Genomic DNA, 21,231 nt, shown 5'->3' on the forward strand with positions numbered 1-21,231 from the left:
GCATAGCCGAGAACTCAGGGGAAGAAGCTACGGCACAGAAAAAGAAGCAAGCAAGAGGCTGGCAGAGATCAGGTAGGAACCCCAAGGGACTTGGTATTGCATAGAAAGGATAGGAAGGGGTGTTTTGACTCCTCTTGATTCTGTGGCAGACTGCCAGCATACGAACTGTTGGAGAGATCCTCTACCCTTACAAAACCAAACACTGGTGTGGGCGGCAATTTGGGGTCATCTGCAGGGCATTGTACTTGATTCTGAACTTGCACTGGGTCACTTGCCTTCTGCCCAGACTTAAGTGGTGATGACAGGTCACCATATTGAGGTCGCAGGTGTTAGGGAGACTCAGTCCTTGTTTTTTCACATCATGGGAGCCCTCACTGATATTGCCTAGTGCCGACTTGGAGGATGGCAGCCATGCAGGGATTGCTATTCCCGGGAAAGTTACAGAGTTCCAGCAGTCTAGACCTCTGGGAGTGCTGCTACTAAGGAAAGGAAAAATGCAGCACTCCAAGGGAACCACCCTGGAAACAAAGGAAAGCAGAGTACATATTTTCCTCAGTCTGAGGGCTCCTGCTTGTGGGTGGGGAGTGGCAGTGGCACTTCCAGCAGAGACACAAAGGCTGTGCTTGGCTCTGTGTGGGAGGACTGTAATTCCATTCCACTGGCTGAGCTGCTTTGATGCTTGGGCCCAGGTGTAAAGAGCCTAGTCTTCCCCATCTCTTCTCCCCACTGCTGCAGACACAGCTGTAGCTGCTTTCACTGGACGTGAGCACAGGTGCAACAAAGGATGGCCTTTCTGGGGATGTTAGGGGCGACTGAGTCCCCACTAGCAGTATAGTCACTAAGACAGGCTAGCATGAAAGGTGGAACCCTTCCCCATTTCTACACAGAGTGGCAATGTCCCTGCAGCAGAGAGCAGGAAATCCAGGGAGGGAAGAGGCTTTGCGGCACAAACATTTTGGCAGTGATCTGTGGGGCATGCATCTTTCACAACTCTTGGCTACCTTGCAGCCTAGAGATCAACAGCAGTGTCTAACTAAACTGAGCTTCCTGAGTGCTGGGATGGGCATGTGACAAGGAAATGAAGTGCATTCCTGCCTGCAGAGGCTGTGGTACTAGGGCAGCCCCCAAATTCCCACAGTGACTGGGGCCCATTTCACCAGAAGCTCCTCCACCACCCTTGTCCAGCTGGTGCTTGTGCTTGCCACTGGGGGACCCAAAGATGGGCTTGCCCAGCACAGCTCTGCCTAGCTTCATCACCCCCTTCAGGGCTATGCAAGGAGCTCAGGCAACTGTGCATTCCACAGACCAGCCCATTGCATGTAGCAACTGAGAGCCTCTACTGGTAAACAAAGATATAGCATAAACCTGACTGCTGCTACCACAGCTGGCTCTTACTTGCAAATGTCATCCTGGCCTGGAGTCGAACTGCACAAATCAATACAAAATCTGCAAACATAAATGCCCAGAGGTTAGAAATGAGATAAGCTTCTTGAGTTCTCCGCTGGCCCATCAGGAGGCTGTAAGCCTGCTCATACTCCCAATATGTTGCTACTACATCCATCATTTAAGAAAGCCACCTTACTAAGGCTATAACTATCTATAACCAAGGAATTCATAGAGTCTTTGCCACTGATAGCACCTATAAGCAAAGCCAAATGACTCTACATAACATACATTATTGTCACATCCTTAAGGGAAAAAAAAATCCCATCCAAAGGGAAGTAAGTTAAAAAATAATAATAAGGGATAGTTTCTCCAGATGAGAAGGAATCAGCGTAACAATTCTGGAAGTATGAAAAAACAGAGTGTTAAGACACCTCTAAAGAATCACTACAGTTCTCTAGCAAAGGATCCTAACAAAGTCGAAACATTTGAAATGCCAGATAAACAATTCATAACACTGATTTTAAAATGAGATCCAAGAGAAATCTGAAAACCAACAGAAGGGAATTAGGAGCCCAATTCAGGATATGAATGAAAAAAAATCACTAAAGATGTGTATATATGCATGCATGTGTATACACACACACCCACCCACCCACCCACACACACATGTATCTCAAACAATTATTGGAGAAAAATTCATTGATGAAATTACAAAATACAACTGAAAGCTTCAACAATAGACTACACCAAGCAGAAGAAAAAATCTCATAACTTTAAGACAGGGCTTTAGAATTAATCCAGTGAGATAAAAGTATAGAAAAAAGAATTAAAAAGTGAACAGAGCCTCTGAGAAGCACAATATTAGGTAAAATGTCCAAATGTATGAATCATAGGTATTACCAGAGGAGGGAAAAAAACAAAAAGTTTGAAAAATCTATTTGAGGAAATATTTAAAAAGAAAAAAAAAACTTCCCTAGACTTCCAGAGATTTAGACATCTTGATAAAATAGGCTCAGAGAACTTCATGGAAATATACTGCAAGAAGGACTTCATCAAGACACATAGTCATTAAACTCCCTAAAGTCAACAGGAAGCAAAAAATCCTAAAATCAGCGAGAGAAAAGCATCTAGTCACCTATAAAGGAAATCCCATCAGAATGACATTGGACTTCTGAGTAGAAACCGTACAAGCTAGAAGAAACAGGGGTCTCAATTTCATAATTCTTAAAGAAAAAAACTGCCAACACCAAATTTTGTATCTAGCTAGAATAAGCTTCATAAGTGATGGAGATATAAAGTCTTTCAAAAATAAGCAAATGCTGAGGGAATTAGTCACCACTAGACTGGCCAGCCTGAAAGAAAATACTCAAGGTTATTCTAAACATGGAAAGTAAAGGTTAATACTCACCATTATTAAAATACATTAGAGTATAAAGTATACAAGTCTTACAAAACAATTATACAAATGAGGGTACAAAGCAACTAGATAATAGTTAACATTATGGCAAGAACAAAGCCTCATATATATCAATAATAACCTTGAATATAAATGGATTAAATGCCTCACTTAAGAGATATAGATTGAAGGAATGGTTAAAAAAAAAGCATGGCACAATGATATGCTGCCTACAAGAAACCCACCTTACTATTAAAGACACTTATGAACTGGAAACATACAACCTCCTAAGATTGAACCACAAAGGGACATAAATCCTGGCTAGACCAATAATAACAAGTAGTGAGACTGAATCAGTGATTAAAAAAAAAAATCTCCCTACTAAAAAAAAGCACAGGTCCAGATCGATTCACGGCTGAATTCTACCAGATGTACAGAGAACTGGTACCCATCCTTCTAAAACTATTCATAAAAGTTTGAGGAAGAGGGAACCCTCCCTAATTCATTCTACATAGCCAGTATCACTCTGATAACAAAGCGAGGCAAAGGACACAAGGAAAAAAGAAAACCACGAATCAACATCCTTGATGAACATACACGCAAAAATCCTCAACAAAATACTAGCAAACTGAATCAAACAGCACATCAAAAAGTTAACACACCACAATCAAGTGGGTTTATTCCAAGGAAGCAAGAATGGTTCAACATATGCAAATCAATAAATGTGAACCACCACATAAACAGAATTAAAGACAAAAAACATATGATAATCTCAATAGATAAACAAATTTAAATAAAATTCAATATACCTTCATCATAAAAAAAAACCTCTTAAAACTAGGCATAGAAGAAACATATCACAATATAATAAAAGCCATATATGACAAACCCACAGCCAACATACTGAATGGGGAAAAGTTGAAAGCATTCCCTCTAAGAAATGGAACAAGATAAGAATATCCAATTTCACCATTTCTATTCAACATAGTACTGGAAGTCCTAGCCAGAGCAATTAGGCAAGAGAAAGAAATAAAAGGTATCCAAAGGGAAAAGAGTCAAATGATCTCTATCTGGCAATGATATGATCATATACCTAAAAAACCTAAAAGACTCCTCTGGAAATCTCCCAGATTTGACAAATGAATTCAGTAAAGTTTCAGGATACAAAATCAATGTACAAAAATCATTAGCAATGCTATACAACAATAATGATGAAGCTAAGAACCAAATCAAGAAGTCAATTCCATTTAAAATAGCTATAAAAAATGAAATGCCTAGAAATATATTTAACCAAGGAAGTGAAAACTCTTAGGTTTAATAAATGAATTCAGTAAAATTTCAGGATATAAAATCAATGTACAGAAATCAGTAGCATTTCTGGCCAAGTGTGGTGGCTCACGCCTATAATCCTAGCACTCTGGGAGGCCGAAGTGGGAGGATCACTAGAGGTCAGGAGTTTGAGACTAGCCTTAGCAAGAGCGAGACCCCGTCTCTAATAAAAATAGAAAGAAATTAGCTGGACAACTAAAAATATATAGGAAAAAAATTAGCTGGGCATGGTGGCGCATGCCTGTAGTCCCAGCTAGTGGGGAGGCTGAGGCAGAAGAATAGCTTGAGCCCATGAGTTTGAGGTTGCTGTAAGCTAGGCTGATGCCACAGCACTCTAGTCTAGGCAACAGAGTGAGACTCTGTCTCAAAAAATAAAAAAAAAAAAACAAAGAAAAAAAAGAAAAAAGAAATCAGTAGCATTTCTATACAGCAATAATGATCTAGCTGAGAGCCAAATCAGGAGGGCAATCCCAATTATGATAGTTGCCAAAAACAAAAAACAAACAACCCCCCTAAAACCTAGGAAGGTATGTAACTGAAGAGCTGAAAGATCTCTGCAAGGAAAACTACAAAACACAGATGAAATAAATTGTAGATGACACAAACAAAGGGAAAAACATCCCATACTCTTGGATTGGAAGAATCAATATCATTAAAATGACCATGGTGCCCTAAACAATCTATGGATTCAATCCAATTCCTATAAAAATACCAATGTTATTTTTCACAGAATTAGAAAAAAAAAGCTCCGAACTTCACATAGAATCGAAAAAAGAGTCCAAATAGCCAAAGCAATTTTAAGCAAAATGAACAAAGTTGGTGGTATCCCATTATCTGACTTCAAATCCTACTAGAAGGCTACAGTAACCAAAAGAGCATGGTACTTGTATAAAAACAGACAAATAGATCACTGGAATAGAATATAGAACTCAGAAATAAAGCCACATGCTTACAGCCAAATGGATCTTCAACATATTCAACATAAACATACACTGGGGAAAGGATACCTTCTTCAATAAATGGTGATGGGAAAACTGGGTAGCCACATGCACAAGAATGAAACTGGACCCTTATCTCTCACCATATACAAAAATTAAGATGGATTAAAGACCTAAATGTAAGGCCTGAAACTATAAAAATTCTAGAAGAAAACCTAGGAAAAACTCTCTGTACATTGGGCTAGGCAAAAAATGCATAACTAAGACCTCAAAAGCAAATGTAACTAAAATAAAAATAGACAAATGAGACTTAATTAAACTAAAAACTTTTGCACAGAAAAGAAAATAATAAACAGAGTAAACAGATAACCTATGGAATGGGAGAACATATTTGCAAACTATGCATTTGATAGAGGACTAAACAAAACGCTCACATATAACTCTATTAAAAAGTGGGCAAAGCACATGAACAGACATTTTTCAAATGAAGACATCCAAATGGCCAACAAGAATATGAAAAAATGCTCTACATCACTAATCAGAGAGGTACAAGCTAAAAGTGCAATGAGATCCCATCTTAGCATAGTCAGAATGGCCATTATTAAAAAGTCAAAAACAACAGTTGTTGGTGAGGATACAAAAAAAGGGGAAAGCTTATACATTGTTGGTGGCAATATCAATTAGTATACCCTCTATGGAAAACAGTATAGAGATTTCTAAAAGAATTAAAAATGCATCTACCATTTTATCTAGCAATCCCACTATTAAGTATCCGCCGAAAAGAAAAGAAATTATTATATTAAAAAGATACCTGAATTTGTATGTTTATTGCAGCACTGTCCACAATAGCAAAGATATGGAATTAACCTAAGTGTCCATCAGCTGATGATTGGATAAAGAAAATGTGTACACACACACACACACACACACACTCACACACACACACCATGGAATACTACTCAGACATAAAAAAGAATGAAATCATGTCTTTTGTGGTAACATGGATGGGACTGGAGGCAATTATCTTAAGTGAAATAAATCAGAAAGTCAAATACTCATGTTCTCACTTATAAGTATGAGCTAAAAAATGTATACACATAGACATAGAGAGTGGAATAATAAATAATGGAAACCTAGAAGAATGAGAAGGTGGGAGGGTGGTAAGAAATGAAAAATTACTTAATAGGTACAACGTATACTATTTGGGTGATGGTTATGCTAAAAGTTCAGATTCCACAATTACATACTATATCCATGTAATAATACTATACTTGTCTCTCCTAAATCTATACAAAAAAAAAATAAGATAAAGCAAAAATTACCACACTGAATAAAATAGAAAGTAGGTAAATATATAATCTCTTGGTTATTTTTATCTATATTAGTTAAAAAGAAAGTACGGGAGAATGTTAGGGTGGATTATAAGGTTGAGGTCAACCTTGGATTCCACATAGCCTGATGTCTAGCTGTTAGTCTTAAAGTCACTTAGGAAATAAGAAATAGTTATGTTAAAAGAATACACAAAATAGGGAAAGAAAATGGGGAAATTCAAGGGAATTATCCCAGCAGGATAGAAATATTTCAATGGTTATTAAAAAAATGAATGAACATAGTGAACAATGAAGGGGGTCTCCCAACACTGACTATTGAAGAGTCCTAAACAAATCTTCTCTATTTAGTTTGGAGGAAATTTGAAAGCTAGAAAGCAAAGATGACTATAAGAAACCTGATCTTGGATTGCCTGAGGTGATTTTCCCACAACTGAATCAAGATTAGGACTGAGAAAATTGTCTCAGTCCCTTTGCTCATCCTAGGGCAGGAGATCTAAGGCCATATACACATTAATGGGTAAAATGGTCAGGGAGCAGAGAAAAGAGTTTTCTGGGACTCTGACATAGAAGTCAACTGTGACTCTAAAACCTGTTGAAGTCCCATTTTGAGGTATAGTTAGTTTGGGAGGATGCAATAGTTGATGGGATTAAGGTGAAAGTTTCGATGAAAATTAGTATATTTAAAAACTGAACTTTATGTGAAGTCATTAAGTTCCCTTTACCTAAATATATTATGGGGATGTATATTGTGTTTGAATGGGAAATGCTTCCCCTATCTAGCATTGTAAAACAAAAGGCATGTAAATCATCCTTCCACCAGTATTTACTGGACATGCTAAATAGGAACAAGTAAGACTGCCTGAGCCCACACAAACCATTAATTTGCTATAGAGTAGCCCTGTGTGGAGTACAGACTGGGGCTTAAGGCAAAAACCTGGGAGTGCTACCCAGTGACAACTGCTGGAATTTTGGACCAGAAAATTTCCATTTGAGAGATAATTACTAGCTTGCTACTGATCTTTATTTGAGAATGCCCCTATGACTGCAGGATAAATAATCTTGAAACCTGCAATTCCCATAATGTCTTAGGTAATATCAGGGAAATGCTCTAAAGGGGAGGGCAGTGCTCAGAAGAGTTCTATAATAAAATGAAAATAGTGTATACAGAATTGTACTACCAAGGGAATACAAGGAAGTACTCACAAGCAGGTAGCCTCTTTTCCATAGAGATGATTTTATAACCACCTCAGGACTTGCTAGATCCTATGGCACTCAGGCCACTTGGGTAGTGCCCTATAAACAGCTCTTTATTAACCACAAAAGAGCTGTCCGGTTTACAGAGGGCAGTTCCAAAGTAAACAGACAGTGTTCTGTTTGGAAGGTTGCTACTCTCATGGAAGAAGGTAAAAACAAATCAAGTTGATGAGCTGAACTGCAGCTTTCCCCAATGTTTAGGTTTTTACCGACTCATAAGTAGTGTTCAATGGTCCTGCCATATGGTCATGCAGAAGCACAGTGGAAAACTGATCTATCAAAGAGATGCCTGTATGGTGCATGGCCCTGTGAAAAATCACACTGGGAATTTAAGGGGTGCATTAAAATAGGATATGTCAATGTTTGTTAAAAGAACTCATTTATAGATTTGGAATTTGATTAGAAACAGGGAACAGACATCCCAGTGTACTTGATTGATGTGGTCACCTGAGCTCATGAGATGAGTGGACACTGAGGGGCTGCAGCAATGCAAAGATGGACAGAATCTAGATCAGGGGTGGGGAACCTGTGGCCTTCTAGATCTTTAAATGCAGCCTTTTGACTGAATCTAAATTTTACAGAACAAATCCTTTTATTTTTATTAATATATTTTTATTCACCTTTTATATTTTTATTTTTAAAATGAACATATTTAAAATACCAAAGAATAAAGTTTCAATGAAATAATCCTCCCAGATTGACTGGCACAATTATAACATTAGTAAGCCATAAGAGCTAAATTGATGGCTTACAATGCTCATTATTTATTTAATAGTTCTAACTTCCTCCTCCTAACTGGTGCCACTACCATATGAGGCTGGTTATTGAGAGTTTAAGGGGTCAAGTATACCAGTCTGTTATCAGCTTTTGACAGTGGTGCTTGGTGCTTCTGTTTGAAGTGGACTTTGTGAATAGTTGCACAGCTCAACAGTATTTTTCAATTCTGGCTGCTTAATAGCCCATCATATCAAAGAAGATGAAACTGAAGTAAGAAAACAGATTTTTAAATGAGGATTGGGAATTGCAATATTGTTTCTGCTCAAAGAGAAGATGATTTGCTTGCTTTGTAATACTACAAAATCAATATTAAAGAAATTCAATGTCCATCAGCATTACAACACTCATAAGGACCACAAATATTTTAAATTAGAGGAAAAGGTGCAAAAGGTTGTACTACAGAAATTAAACGATGCAGAAGCAAAAGACAATTCTTTCAAGCAGCAATAAGTCCCAGAAATAATGCCACCAAAGCAACGTATAAAGTAGCTTATATACTTGGAGAAAAAAGGGAAGCCATTCAGTGATGTAGAAATTGTGAAAGAATAAATTGTTAAAGTTGTAGGATGCTTAGACCCTGATAACATTTCAGAGTACATACAAACAACTGCCTCTTTAAAGGAGAGCCATAACTGATTGGCAGCATGAATTAGCCTTCAACTTAACAGAACAACTTTATGCAATACTTCAAAAGGAAAATATATAGTATTCAATTGCTTTGGATGAATCAACTGATACTACTGACTTGGTGCAAGTTTTATACTTCATTCAGGTCATAAAGGATTTTCTTTGTATGAAGAGTTACTCGCTTTGTGCACTCTTGCAAATAGAACATGGGGAATACATATCTTCAACTACTTTCAAGATAAATGTTTTGAAGTTGGACTGAATTTGGTAAATTTAGCAAGTGTATGTACAGACGGTGGACTTTGCATGACAGGAAAACATGAAGGGTTTATTACACAGATAAAGTATTAACAGATCCAGGTGCCCTCATTTCTTTTCATTGTATCTTACCCTGCATCAACAAAATCTCTGTGCTAAAACTAGTATTTTAAATGACACTTTGCAACAAGTTATAAGTATTATTAACTACATTTGTGCAAATGCAACACAGCGTCACCAGTTTCATAACATGCTAAAGTTGAACGATGAGGTATTCAGTGTGGATTTGCCTTATCATTCTAAAGGCTATTGCAGGGACAGGTTTTAGACAAAATTTTATCTTTGCAAGAACAGATAGTTAAACTTTATGAAGAAGACAATCAGCAATGGGAATTATTGAAAGAAGATTTCTATAGGAATGCAGCATCTCTGTGTGATATCATGTCAAATCAAAATGACTTGAATATTTTTTTGCAAGTTAAAACTAAGTCTATATATGATATGTGGCAAAAAATCCAAGCATTTTGGGAAAAAAAAGCTATCTTTTTTCAAAACACTTCTTCAAAAGGAAATTTTGGGTGAACATTTTTCATAGTTAGCAAAGGTCATTGATGAGCAGCATGATATATGCAAATCATTTGAAGAGTAAGCAGCTGTTTAGACCTGTTAATTGAAGAATACAATGAAAGGTTCACTGACTTTGAGAATCATGACATCACATGTAAATTAGCATTTCAGTCTCACCTAGTTGTTATCACCAAGGCACCTAAAGAACTACAGATGAAACTGATTGAGCTCTCAGTAGATGACATTTTACAGTCATTGTTTGATGCCAAGAAAGATCCAATTGAAATATGGAAAAATGCAGTAGAATACCCATGCCTTCGGCAACATGCCTGAAAAATGCTTTCTTGCTTTTCAACCACTTATTGTGAATCTACATTTCCCTACCTAACCAAAATCAAGGCGCCCTTAAGGTCACAAATGATACCCGTCTAGAGGTACAACTGAAACTGCGGACCTCCATGCTGCAACCAAATAATAAGATACTTTCCAACAAAAAGCAGACACAGCAAAGTCACTGAAAGGTTAACCTTAAAATTAAAAAATAGTTAATTTCATTTTTTTGAAATTATTAAGTACATAATAGATTTTTACAAAATAATGTACATTTTCAAGTAATTCTAATTGAAGTTTCTTGAATGAGGCATTACTTGATTACAGCTAAACTAATACAGCCTTCCAACATGAAACATTCCTGATCTAGGTATTTCCTTTTTTACCCTTTGAGGTACATAATGCTGACATTAACTGTTCTGTCTGCCAACAAGACAGACAAAGACTGCACAGGGTTATGGAACAGCTTCCAGAAAGGGAAGGCCCTACATGTAGCTGGTAAGTTGGATTGATTGAGCTTCTAGTGGGTCCTAAGAGGAACAGACATTTACTCTGGATTGCGTTTTGTTCACCCAGTAGTAGATACAAATGCTTAGAGTATATAAAAGGACCAGAAAAGGGCCAGGGGTGGGGAACCTGTGGCCTTGGGGCCACATGTGGCCTTCTGGATCCCTGAGTGTAGCCTTTTGACTGAATCTAAATTTTACAGCAAAAATCCTTTTAATAAATTAATAACATTTCTAAGGAAAACATATGCATCCTCAGAGTAATAATTTGATAGAGAATGGAACAGATAATTGAAACATTTGTTATCTAAAGTAGTGGGAGACAAAAGCACAAAGGGCTGGCTTATATGCATGCCTTCATGAGTGTGTGAACATGTTCAACATGTCGGTAAAGGGGAGTAGGTCACCAATAGATAGATTCCTTCACTTTTTCAGGAAAGAGGAGGTTGGGGAAGGATGCTGTTTTGGGATTTTTGTTTGTTTTTGAGACAGAGTCTTACTCTGTTGCCCGGGGTAGAGTGGCATCATTGTAACTCACTTGAACTTCCAACTCTTGGGCTCAAATGATCCTCCAGCCTCAACTTCTTAAGTAGTTGAGCATACAAGTGTGTACCATATCACCAGACTAATTTTTCTATTTTTAGTAGACATGGGGTCTTGCTCAGGCTGGTCTTGAACTCCTGAGCTCAAGCAATCCTTCCGCCTCAGCCTCCCAGAGTGCTAAGATTACAAGGATGCTGGTTTTAATTTACTTTTTTGTCCCCATATCACCTAAACTATCTTTTTTTTCTTTATCTGATGTAGTGGTCCCAGGACCAAGGCTGCAGCTGTGGGGACCAGAAGCAGAGATGATTCCTAAGTAAGAAACTGTAATTATAGCTTCAAACTTATGTCAGAAAGCCTAAGGGCCTTATGAGTCAGATTTTGCCTGCATTCCATCTGGCCAAATTAGGGTTGACTATGAATGTAGTTATATTGCCTAATGGGTTAAGATAGTCTACTAGTTTTTTTTTTTTGTTGTTTGTTTGTTTTTTACCTATGTAACCCTAACCTGTATGAATAGGAACAGACTGGGCAGGAGGAACTTGTTAAATTACTATTATGGATAGCAATCTGGGCCAGCAAAGTGGTTGAACCTGACGTCCTTTTCAAAGGTGGAAAAGTTTGGGTATAAGTGGAGAGAAGGAGGAACAGTAGCTGAGGATAAAGGAATGAATAAATAGGTTATGCAATGAGGGAAATAATATTACATTGGTGTCTCAAAAGAGGTCCAGAACAAGAGATCACATTGTTTCTTAACTCAACTATAACAGACACTTGAAAGGGTAAAGTCAAATGTTGATGAAACCACTCCGCCTTTGGGATCTGACAAGCCTGCAAACCTGAGTGGTACCACTCTGGGAGATATTTTGGTCATATGATATGACGATGAAAGAGCTAATTGCCAATGTCTGAAAGGGACTCTAAAAATGTGCCAACATTTTTTGACTGTTATTTTGGGGGTATGGTATAGGGAAATTGAGTTAAAGCCACTTCAGGATGTAACACCAACAGAAAAGGACTGGTCTGAGGAAGAACTGGATTAATTTCTATGGTATATAATTCTGTACAAATATATCATAGGGTTCAAATAATGATAGATCTGGACACCAAAAACTCAGGCTTCTCTGATTGGCAATATTTCAAGTGTATTATCATACATCAATGCCAGGAGAGTAATGCATGCATGACTCCATAGGGAGAAGACAACAGAAACTCTGGGGTTGATATTTCTCCTGAACTTTGTCTTACGCACTTCTTCCCTTAGGTGATTTTAATCTGCATCCTTTCCCTGTAAGAAACCATACAGTGAGTATAACAGCGTTCAGTGAGTTCTGTGAGTTTTTCTAGTGAATTACTGAACCTGAGGGTAATTTGGGGAATCCTGTAAACTTGCAGTTGGTGTCAGAAGTGAGAATAGTTTGTGAAGCACTGCAACTCTTTGGTTGGCTAACTCTCACAGTTGGCCAAAAGTCCTTACTCTATACCATATAAATGTCAAGATGGCTTACCTGAGATCCTTTCTTGCTACCTGGCAGGTTAATTATGAGAGTTTTCCCTCTGATTCCACATACAGGCCTGAAAGAAGAGAGTAAGTAGATGAATGTTGAATTGCAATGAATGCTTGATCTAAATACATTCAACAACAAAGATCAATCATTTTACTTTACACATGAATAACCATTTTAGGAATAAAATTGTTACCATAAGAGATTCATCAATTGCTATATAAATTAGGCACTCTGGCAGGGAAGTTTTTGTAATAACGGTTAGTGTGGTAGATTAGAAAAATGCACCGAATGTGGACTCAGAAAAAATTAGCCACTCTTAAGCAATATGACCATGGCCAAATTACTTCTTTTGTCTAACTTCAGTTCCTTTGTATTTTATACAGTTGTAAGATTTCAATGAGATAAAAAACAGTTGAGTATAGTAATATTTATGTTTAAAAGTCTAACACACAAAGCACTCTAGAGTTGAGTAAGACTTAGATTTGAGCTCTTGCTTCTCAGGAAGTCTATCAGTTTTAAGGTAAAACAAGGTTTATCAGAAATGGACAACAGTGGGGAAGACGTTGGAGAGATCAATAGTTATTATACAATAGACCAATTGACAATCACAGACACTTCAAGGTAGAAAGGTCTTTCAGAGATAATTATCAATTTCCAGGCCATATTTAAGCCGGTTAGATAAGAAACATGAAACAAGGGAAGAACAGAATCAAGAATCAAAGGCCTGAATGTTCATATGACAGTTTGACTCATGCTCTGTCATTAACTGGCTGTGTTACTTTGATCAGCTAACATTACCTCATTTTCATCATTTGAAAACAAAGATTTTATGCTATTTCTAAAATTTCACAACTAAGATTTTTAAAGTCATGTAAGAATATATTTTCAAAAACTTATGACTGAATTTACTCTTTAACCACTCTCATTCTCTGAAATAACCTAAAACTGTCTTGTATTTAATTATTTTTTATTCTTGTATTTACAATCTGAAAGAGAAGAGCTGATAGCCATTTATTTAAAACTATCTATATATCTGAAAATGATTACTGAATTATCCATTGGCTGCCTTCTTATTGGAATAACTATTTATGGTTTCATTAAAAAAATTAAGGCTACTAATTTTTAATCTTAATAATGTTTCTTCAAAATCTGGTTTAGTTCTGTCAGTTAGAATTAGATAAAATATTCTAATTAGTGCCAAAATAGCACTGGATAATTATATAGTTCCCAATATGCTCCTATTTACTTAGGAATTTTGTCTTTCTCAATTAAAATGCTACATTGTATATTTTTGTCAACTTGACAGCTAATTGATTATAATATTAATAGTAATATGATTAGAATGTCATCAATTTTGAGGTCCTACAGTTTCATGTGACAAATCTGCCAATTTGTTGAACAAATCTAGAATTTTAACTAAGAGTATAATACTGCCTTCACAGACTACAGTAGTAACTATATCAGGAAGTTTGTTACACATTTCCTCCTAAAAATTAGAAATAGTCTCATAACAATTTTTGCATGTTATCCTCCCATAATTTCTGTGAAGGAGAGATAATTACATTAATCTACAAAATATGGAAAACAATTTGAGGTACCAAGAATTTGACTGATACATTCCTCTGGGATTTTGTAATTTTACACAGTAAGTTCATTCCATCTTGTGTTTCTGTAGTTTCCTTTTCTAAGTATAATATCCATGAATTTATCCTTATTGACAATAATGTTGTTTCTCTACATATTTTTAAGTTATCAAGTATTATGGAATTTGTTGGATTCTGTTTTCCAAGAAAATTGTAACTCCCTCCAAAACAAGGTTAGTGGCAAATGAAAACTTAGTTAATTCTTTTTATTCCAATTTTTGGGTCATCAAGCACAAGCCTGCTATATGTCTAGTATTAATAATAGTTGATCTGCTCTAGGTTGATACTCTAACAGCAGTGCTAATAAAACTCATAGCTATAATATTGAGATCACTATTTCTGTGTGTGTGTGTATGTATATATATCTATGTGTGTGTATGTGATATAATTAAAAGATTTTGTTATATATAACAGAGAGAGTATATCTGTTATTCCCCCTCAATTTCTTTGGCCTCTTATTTTGCTAAAAATTAGATTAGAGATGTTTTATTTTTTTGCCAATTCCCTGATGTCTTTGAAGCATTGACAAATTAATTTTGAGATGTACTTTTTAATCTATAGAATGTCCAGAGTCATTGCAAGAAGAAAGTACTTCTCTCTATATAACACTTTATTGTTAATAAAGTACTTTTACAAACACTGTCTCATTTAATAATTAAAAAAATAGAAGTATCATAGTCTTAGCATATATATTAAACAACTAAAGGTCTGTATTAAGTATTATAGGCTAAATGCAACCCAAATCCTTAAGGAATTTACAAATGCAGTATAATACATTAATGCCTAGAAACAAGTAATTACAATAACAAGACAGTAACTGATGATACACATTGTTATTATATAAAGTAAGATCTGTTCAAAATAAAAGCAGTCTATTTCTAGGCATGGGCATGAGGTTAAGACTTTATAGAAAAGGTAGCATTTGAGTGGCTTTATAAAGGAAAATATTTTAGCAGGAAAGAGTAGGGGGAAGGCAAGAAAAAGAAGACAGTTTAGGTGGAGGGGGACAATAATGCAAAAGCACAGAGAGAAAAAAGCACCAAATGCATTTTGACTATATTGTTTTTCACCTAGTGAGAGCATACTATATTTATAGAGGAGTAATGTAAGATAAGAAGTACCAGTGGGAAGATGTTATAATATAATCTGATAGATTGGTAGTTTTCAAAGTGTGGTGTCTGAACCAACAACATATACATCATTTAGGAACTTGTTAGAAATGCAAAATCTCCCACACTGTCCCTACCCCCTCATCTCTGCTGCTATATAAGAAACTATGAGGGTGAGATCAATAATCTATATCTTAACAAACTCTCTTGACGATTCTGATCCATTGTATAGTTTGAGAACTGCTGTGACAGACTGTGCTTGAATTTTGGTACTACTATTTACTATCAGTGTAGTCTGGCTTAATTACTAAACCTCTCTAATCCTTACTTTTTAAAACCTCATTGCAGAAAAGATTAACATAATCATTGAAATATAATGTATAGTACAGTGCCTAGTACATAATAGGTCACAGTAAATATTTGGCCTATCTTTCTATAAAAAGTATTCACATATGTTTATCAGTTTAGCATGTACTTATGAGTATTTATTTTATACTTTGGGTTCCAATAAAATACTGCTTTATTTTTATTGCTCGAACTTTTTCATCTTTGGCCATTGTGAGATCTGTCAGTTGACTCCTATGCTTCTTTGATATACATCCACCAACGTGCATTTTTTTTTTTTTTTTGAGACAGAGTCTTGCTTTGTTGCCCAGGCTAGCATGAGTGCCGTGGTGTCACCCTAGCACACAGCAACCTCAAACTCCTGGGCTCAAGCAATCCTACTGCCTCAGCTTCCTGAGTAGCTGGGACTACAGACATGCGCCACCATACCTGGCTAATTTTTTCTATATATATTAGTCGGCCAATTAATTTCTTTCTATTTATAGTAGAGACGGGGCCTCGCTCTTGCTCAGGCTGGTTTTGAACTCCTGACCTCGAGCAATCCACCCGCCTCAGTCTCCTAGAGTGCTAGGATTACAGGCGTGAGCCACCACTCTTGGCCCAACGTGTGTTTTTGTTATTTTCTTGAGCACTTCCTTATTTTCAAGCACTATATTCCAGGCTCATCTTGTATATTTCCTCCCCTGGTACTAGAAGCTGCCATCTCTTCAAGGAGCTCAGGTTCCTTTTATTAACAAATGGTATTAGAAACCAAGATGTGGACAGTAGGTATGTCATTTCATACTAGGATGTCATTTCTTTCAGACACTCCCTGTTGACAGAGCAAAGGAATTTATATGTGCAAAACAACTTGTATATATATATACACACCTATAAATATTTAATATGTAACCATTTGTATCTGTATTACAGCTAGATATGAGTTAGTACTGATGCCTCCAACCCTAATCCATTACCACGTGGATTATTCTAGCCTTTTCCCCTTGCTTGTGGATATGTAATTTCCCACTCCAACAGTGAGAAACCTGTCTCCCACCACCTACCATCCATTTACTTAATTGTTGAATAGTTTATCTATCTATCTATAGATATAGTAATATCAGAATTGTTAACTGGTATCCCCATGGGATACAACTTTTTCAACTATAGTAAAGTGCTTATGTGTAGTTGCTTTTGCCTTCAATCTTACAAAACTCCACTTATATATCCAAAGCTACTTAGGTCAGTACCTTTCCCCTCCACCCTTTTCATGAGTTGTTTCGTTTATTTTATAATACATTTAAATTCCCTTGGCAGAGTCCTCATTCCTTTATGGGATCCACCAACTGCAATTTGCATATATTAAGCATTTTTTGTGATATAAAGTTTTGTGAGTTTCTATAAATGTATAATGTCATGTTTCTGTGTTCCCATCTCTATAGTATTATACAGGTTAATGTTTTTGCCATAAAAATCTTCTGTGCTTCATTCATTCATCTATCCTCCCTTCCCCCAAAGCTCTGGCAACTACTGATCATTTTACTGTCTTTATAGTTTACTTTTTCCAGAATGTCATAAAGTTGGAATCATATAGTTTGTATCCCATTCAGACTGGCTTCTTTCACTTAGTAATATGAATTTAAGGATTCTCCATATCTTTTTTATGGCTTGATAGCTCACTTATTTTTATTAATCAATAATATTCCATTGTATGGATATACCGTAGTTTGCTTATCCATTTACCTACTAAAGTACATGTTGGTTGATTCCAGCTTTTGACAATTATGAATAAAGTTGTTATAAACATCTGCATGCAGATGATTGTATGGACATGAGTTTTTAAATCAGCTGAGTAAATATCTAGGAGTAGTTTGTATATTTTGGATAAAAGTCAGTTTTCAGGCATGTGATAGAAGAACTAGACAGAAAATCAACAAGGATATAGAAGAACTCAATACCACCAATCAGAAGATCTAATTTACATGTATAGAACAATACACTTTTCTCTCCAGTGCCTACAGAATATTCGCCAACATAGACCATATATTGAACCATAAAAATAAACCTCCATAAGTTCAAAAGAATTGAAACCATACAGTGTGTGTTCTCTTACCACAGTGGAATCAAAGTAGAAATCAATAACAGACAATGGGAAAATACCCATACACTTGGAAACTAAACTACAAACATCTGAATAATTTATGAATCAAAGAGGAAATCTCAAAATTAATGAAAAAATACATTAAAATGAATAAAAATTCAAGGATAACATATTACATTTATGGAATGCATCTAAAACAGTGCGTCTAATGCTGACATTAGAAGTTTCAAATTGATAATATAAGCTCCAACCTCAATATAACCTCTAGACAAAGAACAAAATAAACCCCAAACAAGCAGAAGGAATAAAATGATAAAAGGCAAAGACCAGTGATTTAAAACAGAAAAATAATAGAGACTGTCAATGTAACAAAAAGCTGACTCTTTGAAAAGATCAATAAAATTTAAATATCTTAAGCAAGACAGAAAAACAAAAAGACAGAAATTATTAATATCAGGAATGAAACTGTATTAATATAGACCCTAAAGACTATAAAATGATAATAAGAGAATACTAGGAGCAACTCTACATACATAAATTAGACAACTTAGAAGAAATGGACAAATTTCTCAAAAAGCACAGAATACCACATTAATCAAATACAAAATAGATAACTTAAATAGCCTTATAACTTAATAATCCTATAACTTTTAGCTTAAATAGTCCTATAACTTTTAACTTTTAAGGAAATTCCATTTACAGTAGAAAAACTCTAGAAAAATAAATCTCCAGGCCAGATGAATTCAATAGAGAATTCTATGAAATGTTTAAAGAAAAGTTAATATATATTTTATGTAAACTCTTCCAGAGAGTAGAGGCAGAGGAAACACTTCACAATTCAGTTTATGAAGCAGGTATTAACTTGATACCTGAATCAGGTGAAGGCAGTATATAAAAGAAAAATAGAGACCAATATCTCTTATGAGTATAGAGGTAAAAATCCTTACTAAAATATTAGCAAATAGAAGTCAGCAATAAATAAAAAGAACTATACACTATTACCAAGTGGGGTTTAGTCCGAAAATGCAAGACTGGCTCAATATTTGAAAATCAACCAACATAATCCACTATATTAATAGGCTAAGAAGAAAAAGTAAATCATATAATCCTATCAATTAATGCAGAAAGAGCATTGGACGAAGTTCAACACTGATGATAAAACTCCCAGAAAAAACTAGGAATGGGGGATAGAGGACTTTCTCATTTTGAAAAACAGCTTTTACAAAATGTACAACTAAAGCACTTAATGGTGAAAGACTGAATGTTTTCCCCCTAAGAACAAGAAAAAAAAAAAAAAAAAGGCAAGGATATAAGGATATCCATTCTTTTTTTTTTTTTTTTTGAGACAGAGTCTCGCTTTGTTGTCCAGGCTAGAGTAAGTGCCGTGGCGTCAGCCTAGCTCACAGCAACCTCAAACTCCTGGGCTCGAGTGATCCTTCTGCCTCAGCCTCCCGAGTAGCTGGGACTACAGGCATGCGCCACTATGCCTGGCTAATTTTATATATATATATATCAGTTGGCCAATTAATTTCTTTCTATTTATAGTAGAGACGGGGTCTCGCTCTTGCTCAGGCTGGTTTTGAACTCCTGACCTTGAGCAATCCGCCCGCCTCGGCCTCCCAAGAGCTAGGATTACAGGCGTGAGCCACAGCGCCCGGCCTAAGGATATCCATTCTCACCATGGCTATTCAACATAGTACTGGAAGTTTTATACAGTGCTATGGGCAAGAAAGAGAATAAAAAGCATACAGATCATAAACAAAGAAATAGAACTACCTCCTATTTGCAGATGAAGTGATTGTCTATACAGAAAATCCCAAAGAATAACAAAAATCCCCACAAATAATAAACAAAAAACCAAAGCAAAAAAAAAAAAAAGCCTTCTCAGAACTAATAGTACTAGTAGTTAACTAAGGTTATATATAAAATAAACATACAAAAATTAATTGTATTCCTGTATACTAGCAATGAACATAAGGTAGACACCTAAATTAAAAATAAAATGCCATTTACAATAACTCAAAACAAAATTAAATACTTACGTGTAAATCTAACAAAATGTATAGAATTTGTATGCTGAAAACTACACTGAAAGAAATGAAAGACAATCTAAATAAAGGGAGAGACATATTGTGTTCATGGATTAGAAGCATCAACACAGAAAAGATGTCAGTTCTATACAAATTTACATACAATTTTAATGTAGTTCCTATAAAAATCCAGCAAAATGTCTATAGATATAAATAAGCTTATTCTAAAATTTATATGAAAACCAAAGGACTAGAATAGCTTAAAAAATTTGAAAAAGAAGAATAAAGTGGGAGGAACCTTTCTACCCAATTTCAAGGCTTTTTGTTTATCTAAATAAAGATTATGTGGTACTGATGGAGGGACAGACACATAGAACAGAATACAAAAACCAGAAATAGAACCATGCAAATATGCCCACTTAATTTTCAACAAAGGTGCAAAAGTTATTAAACAGAAGAAAGATAGCCTTTTCAACAAATGGCATTAGAGTGAGTGCACAGCCATTGATACTCTGGGTAATACTTATTAAAAAAAGTAAACATGCAACTACTATGAGCCCAGCAACTGCACTCCTGGATGTTTATCCCAGAAAAACAAAAATTTTGTTTTATTTCTTCCCTCTAATTTTGAAGTTATACACTCTGTCCATCCATTTAGTAATTAACTTAATAATTTTAATATGCATGATTAACTTTAAAAAACTATAACCAATCTTTAACATCATCCTAGAAAACACAACTTTTAGAATACTTAACTATGATTACAATATCCCAACTTACATGCTATTGTTTTCAAGAATTCTGGTATATTTCTCCCATAATTGAGACATTAGTTTTATAATATTATATGGTTGCCATGGCCTGAATGTTATGTACCCCCCCAATTCATATGTTGATAACTATTTACTAGTAGAATAGTATTACGTGGCAGGCCTTTGGGAGGTGATTAATTCATGAGGGCAGAGCCCTCACAAATGGGATTAGTGCCCTTATAAAACAAGCCAGTCGGGTGTGGTGGCTCATGCCTGTAATCCCAGCACTTAGGGAGGAGGAGATAGGAGGAGAGATTGAGCCCAGGAATTCAAGACCAGCCTGGGCAACATAGCAAGACTCTATCTCTTAGGGAAAAAAAAAAAAAAAAGAAGCCTTAAGGAGCTTGTTTGCCCCTTCCACTGTGATGTGAAGATGCAGGGAGAAGGCATCGTCTCAAAGCAGAGAGTAAGCCTTCACCAGATACTGAATCTGTTGGTAACTTTATGGTGGAGTTCCCAGCC

General features: G+C 35.8%; 1 protein-coding gene across 15 annotated transcripts in view; it reads right to left on the reverse strand.

The window, feature by feature from the left end:
* GPHN (gephyrin) overlaps positions 1-21,231 on the reverse strand; it is a 540,115-nt gene that overhangs the window by 209,443 nt on the left and 309,441 nt on the right. For all 15 annotated transcript variants that reach the window (XM_020285734.2, XM_020285732.2, XM_076003938.1 and 12 more), the window contains one exon: positions 12,751-12,817. In XM_020285734.2, the coding sequence (XP_020141323.1) occupies positions 12,751-12,817 (67 nt within the window). The remainder of the gene's footprint in view (positions 1-12,750; positions 12,818-21,231) is intronic.

Source organism: Microcebus murinus, chromosome 6 (genome assembly GCF_040939455.1).
Source record: "Microcebus murinus isolate Inina chromosome 6, M.murinus_Inina_mat1.0, whole genome shotgun sequence".
NCBI classification, from domain to species: Eukaryota; Metazoa; Chordata; class Mammalia; order Primates; family Cheirogaleidae; genus Microcebus; species Microcebus murinus.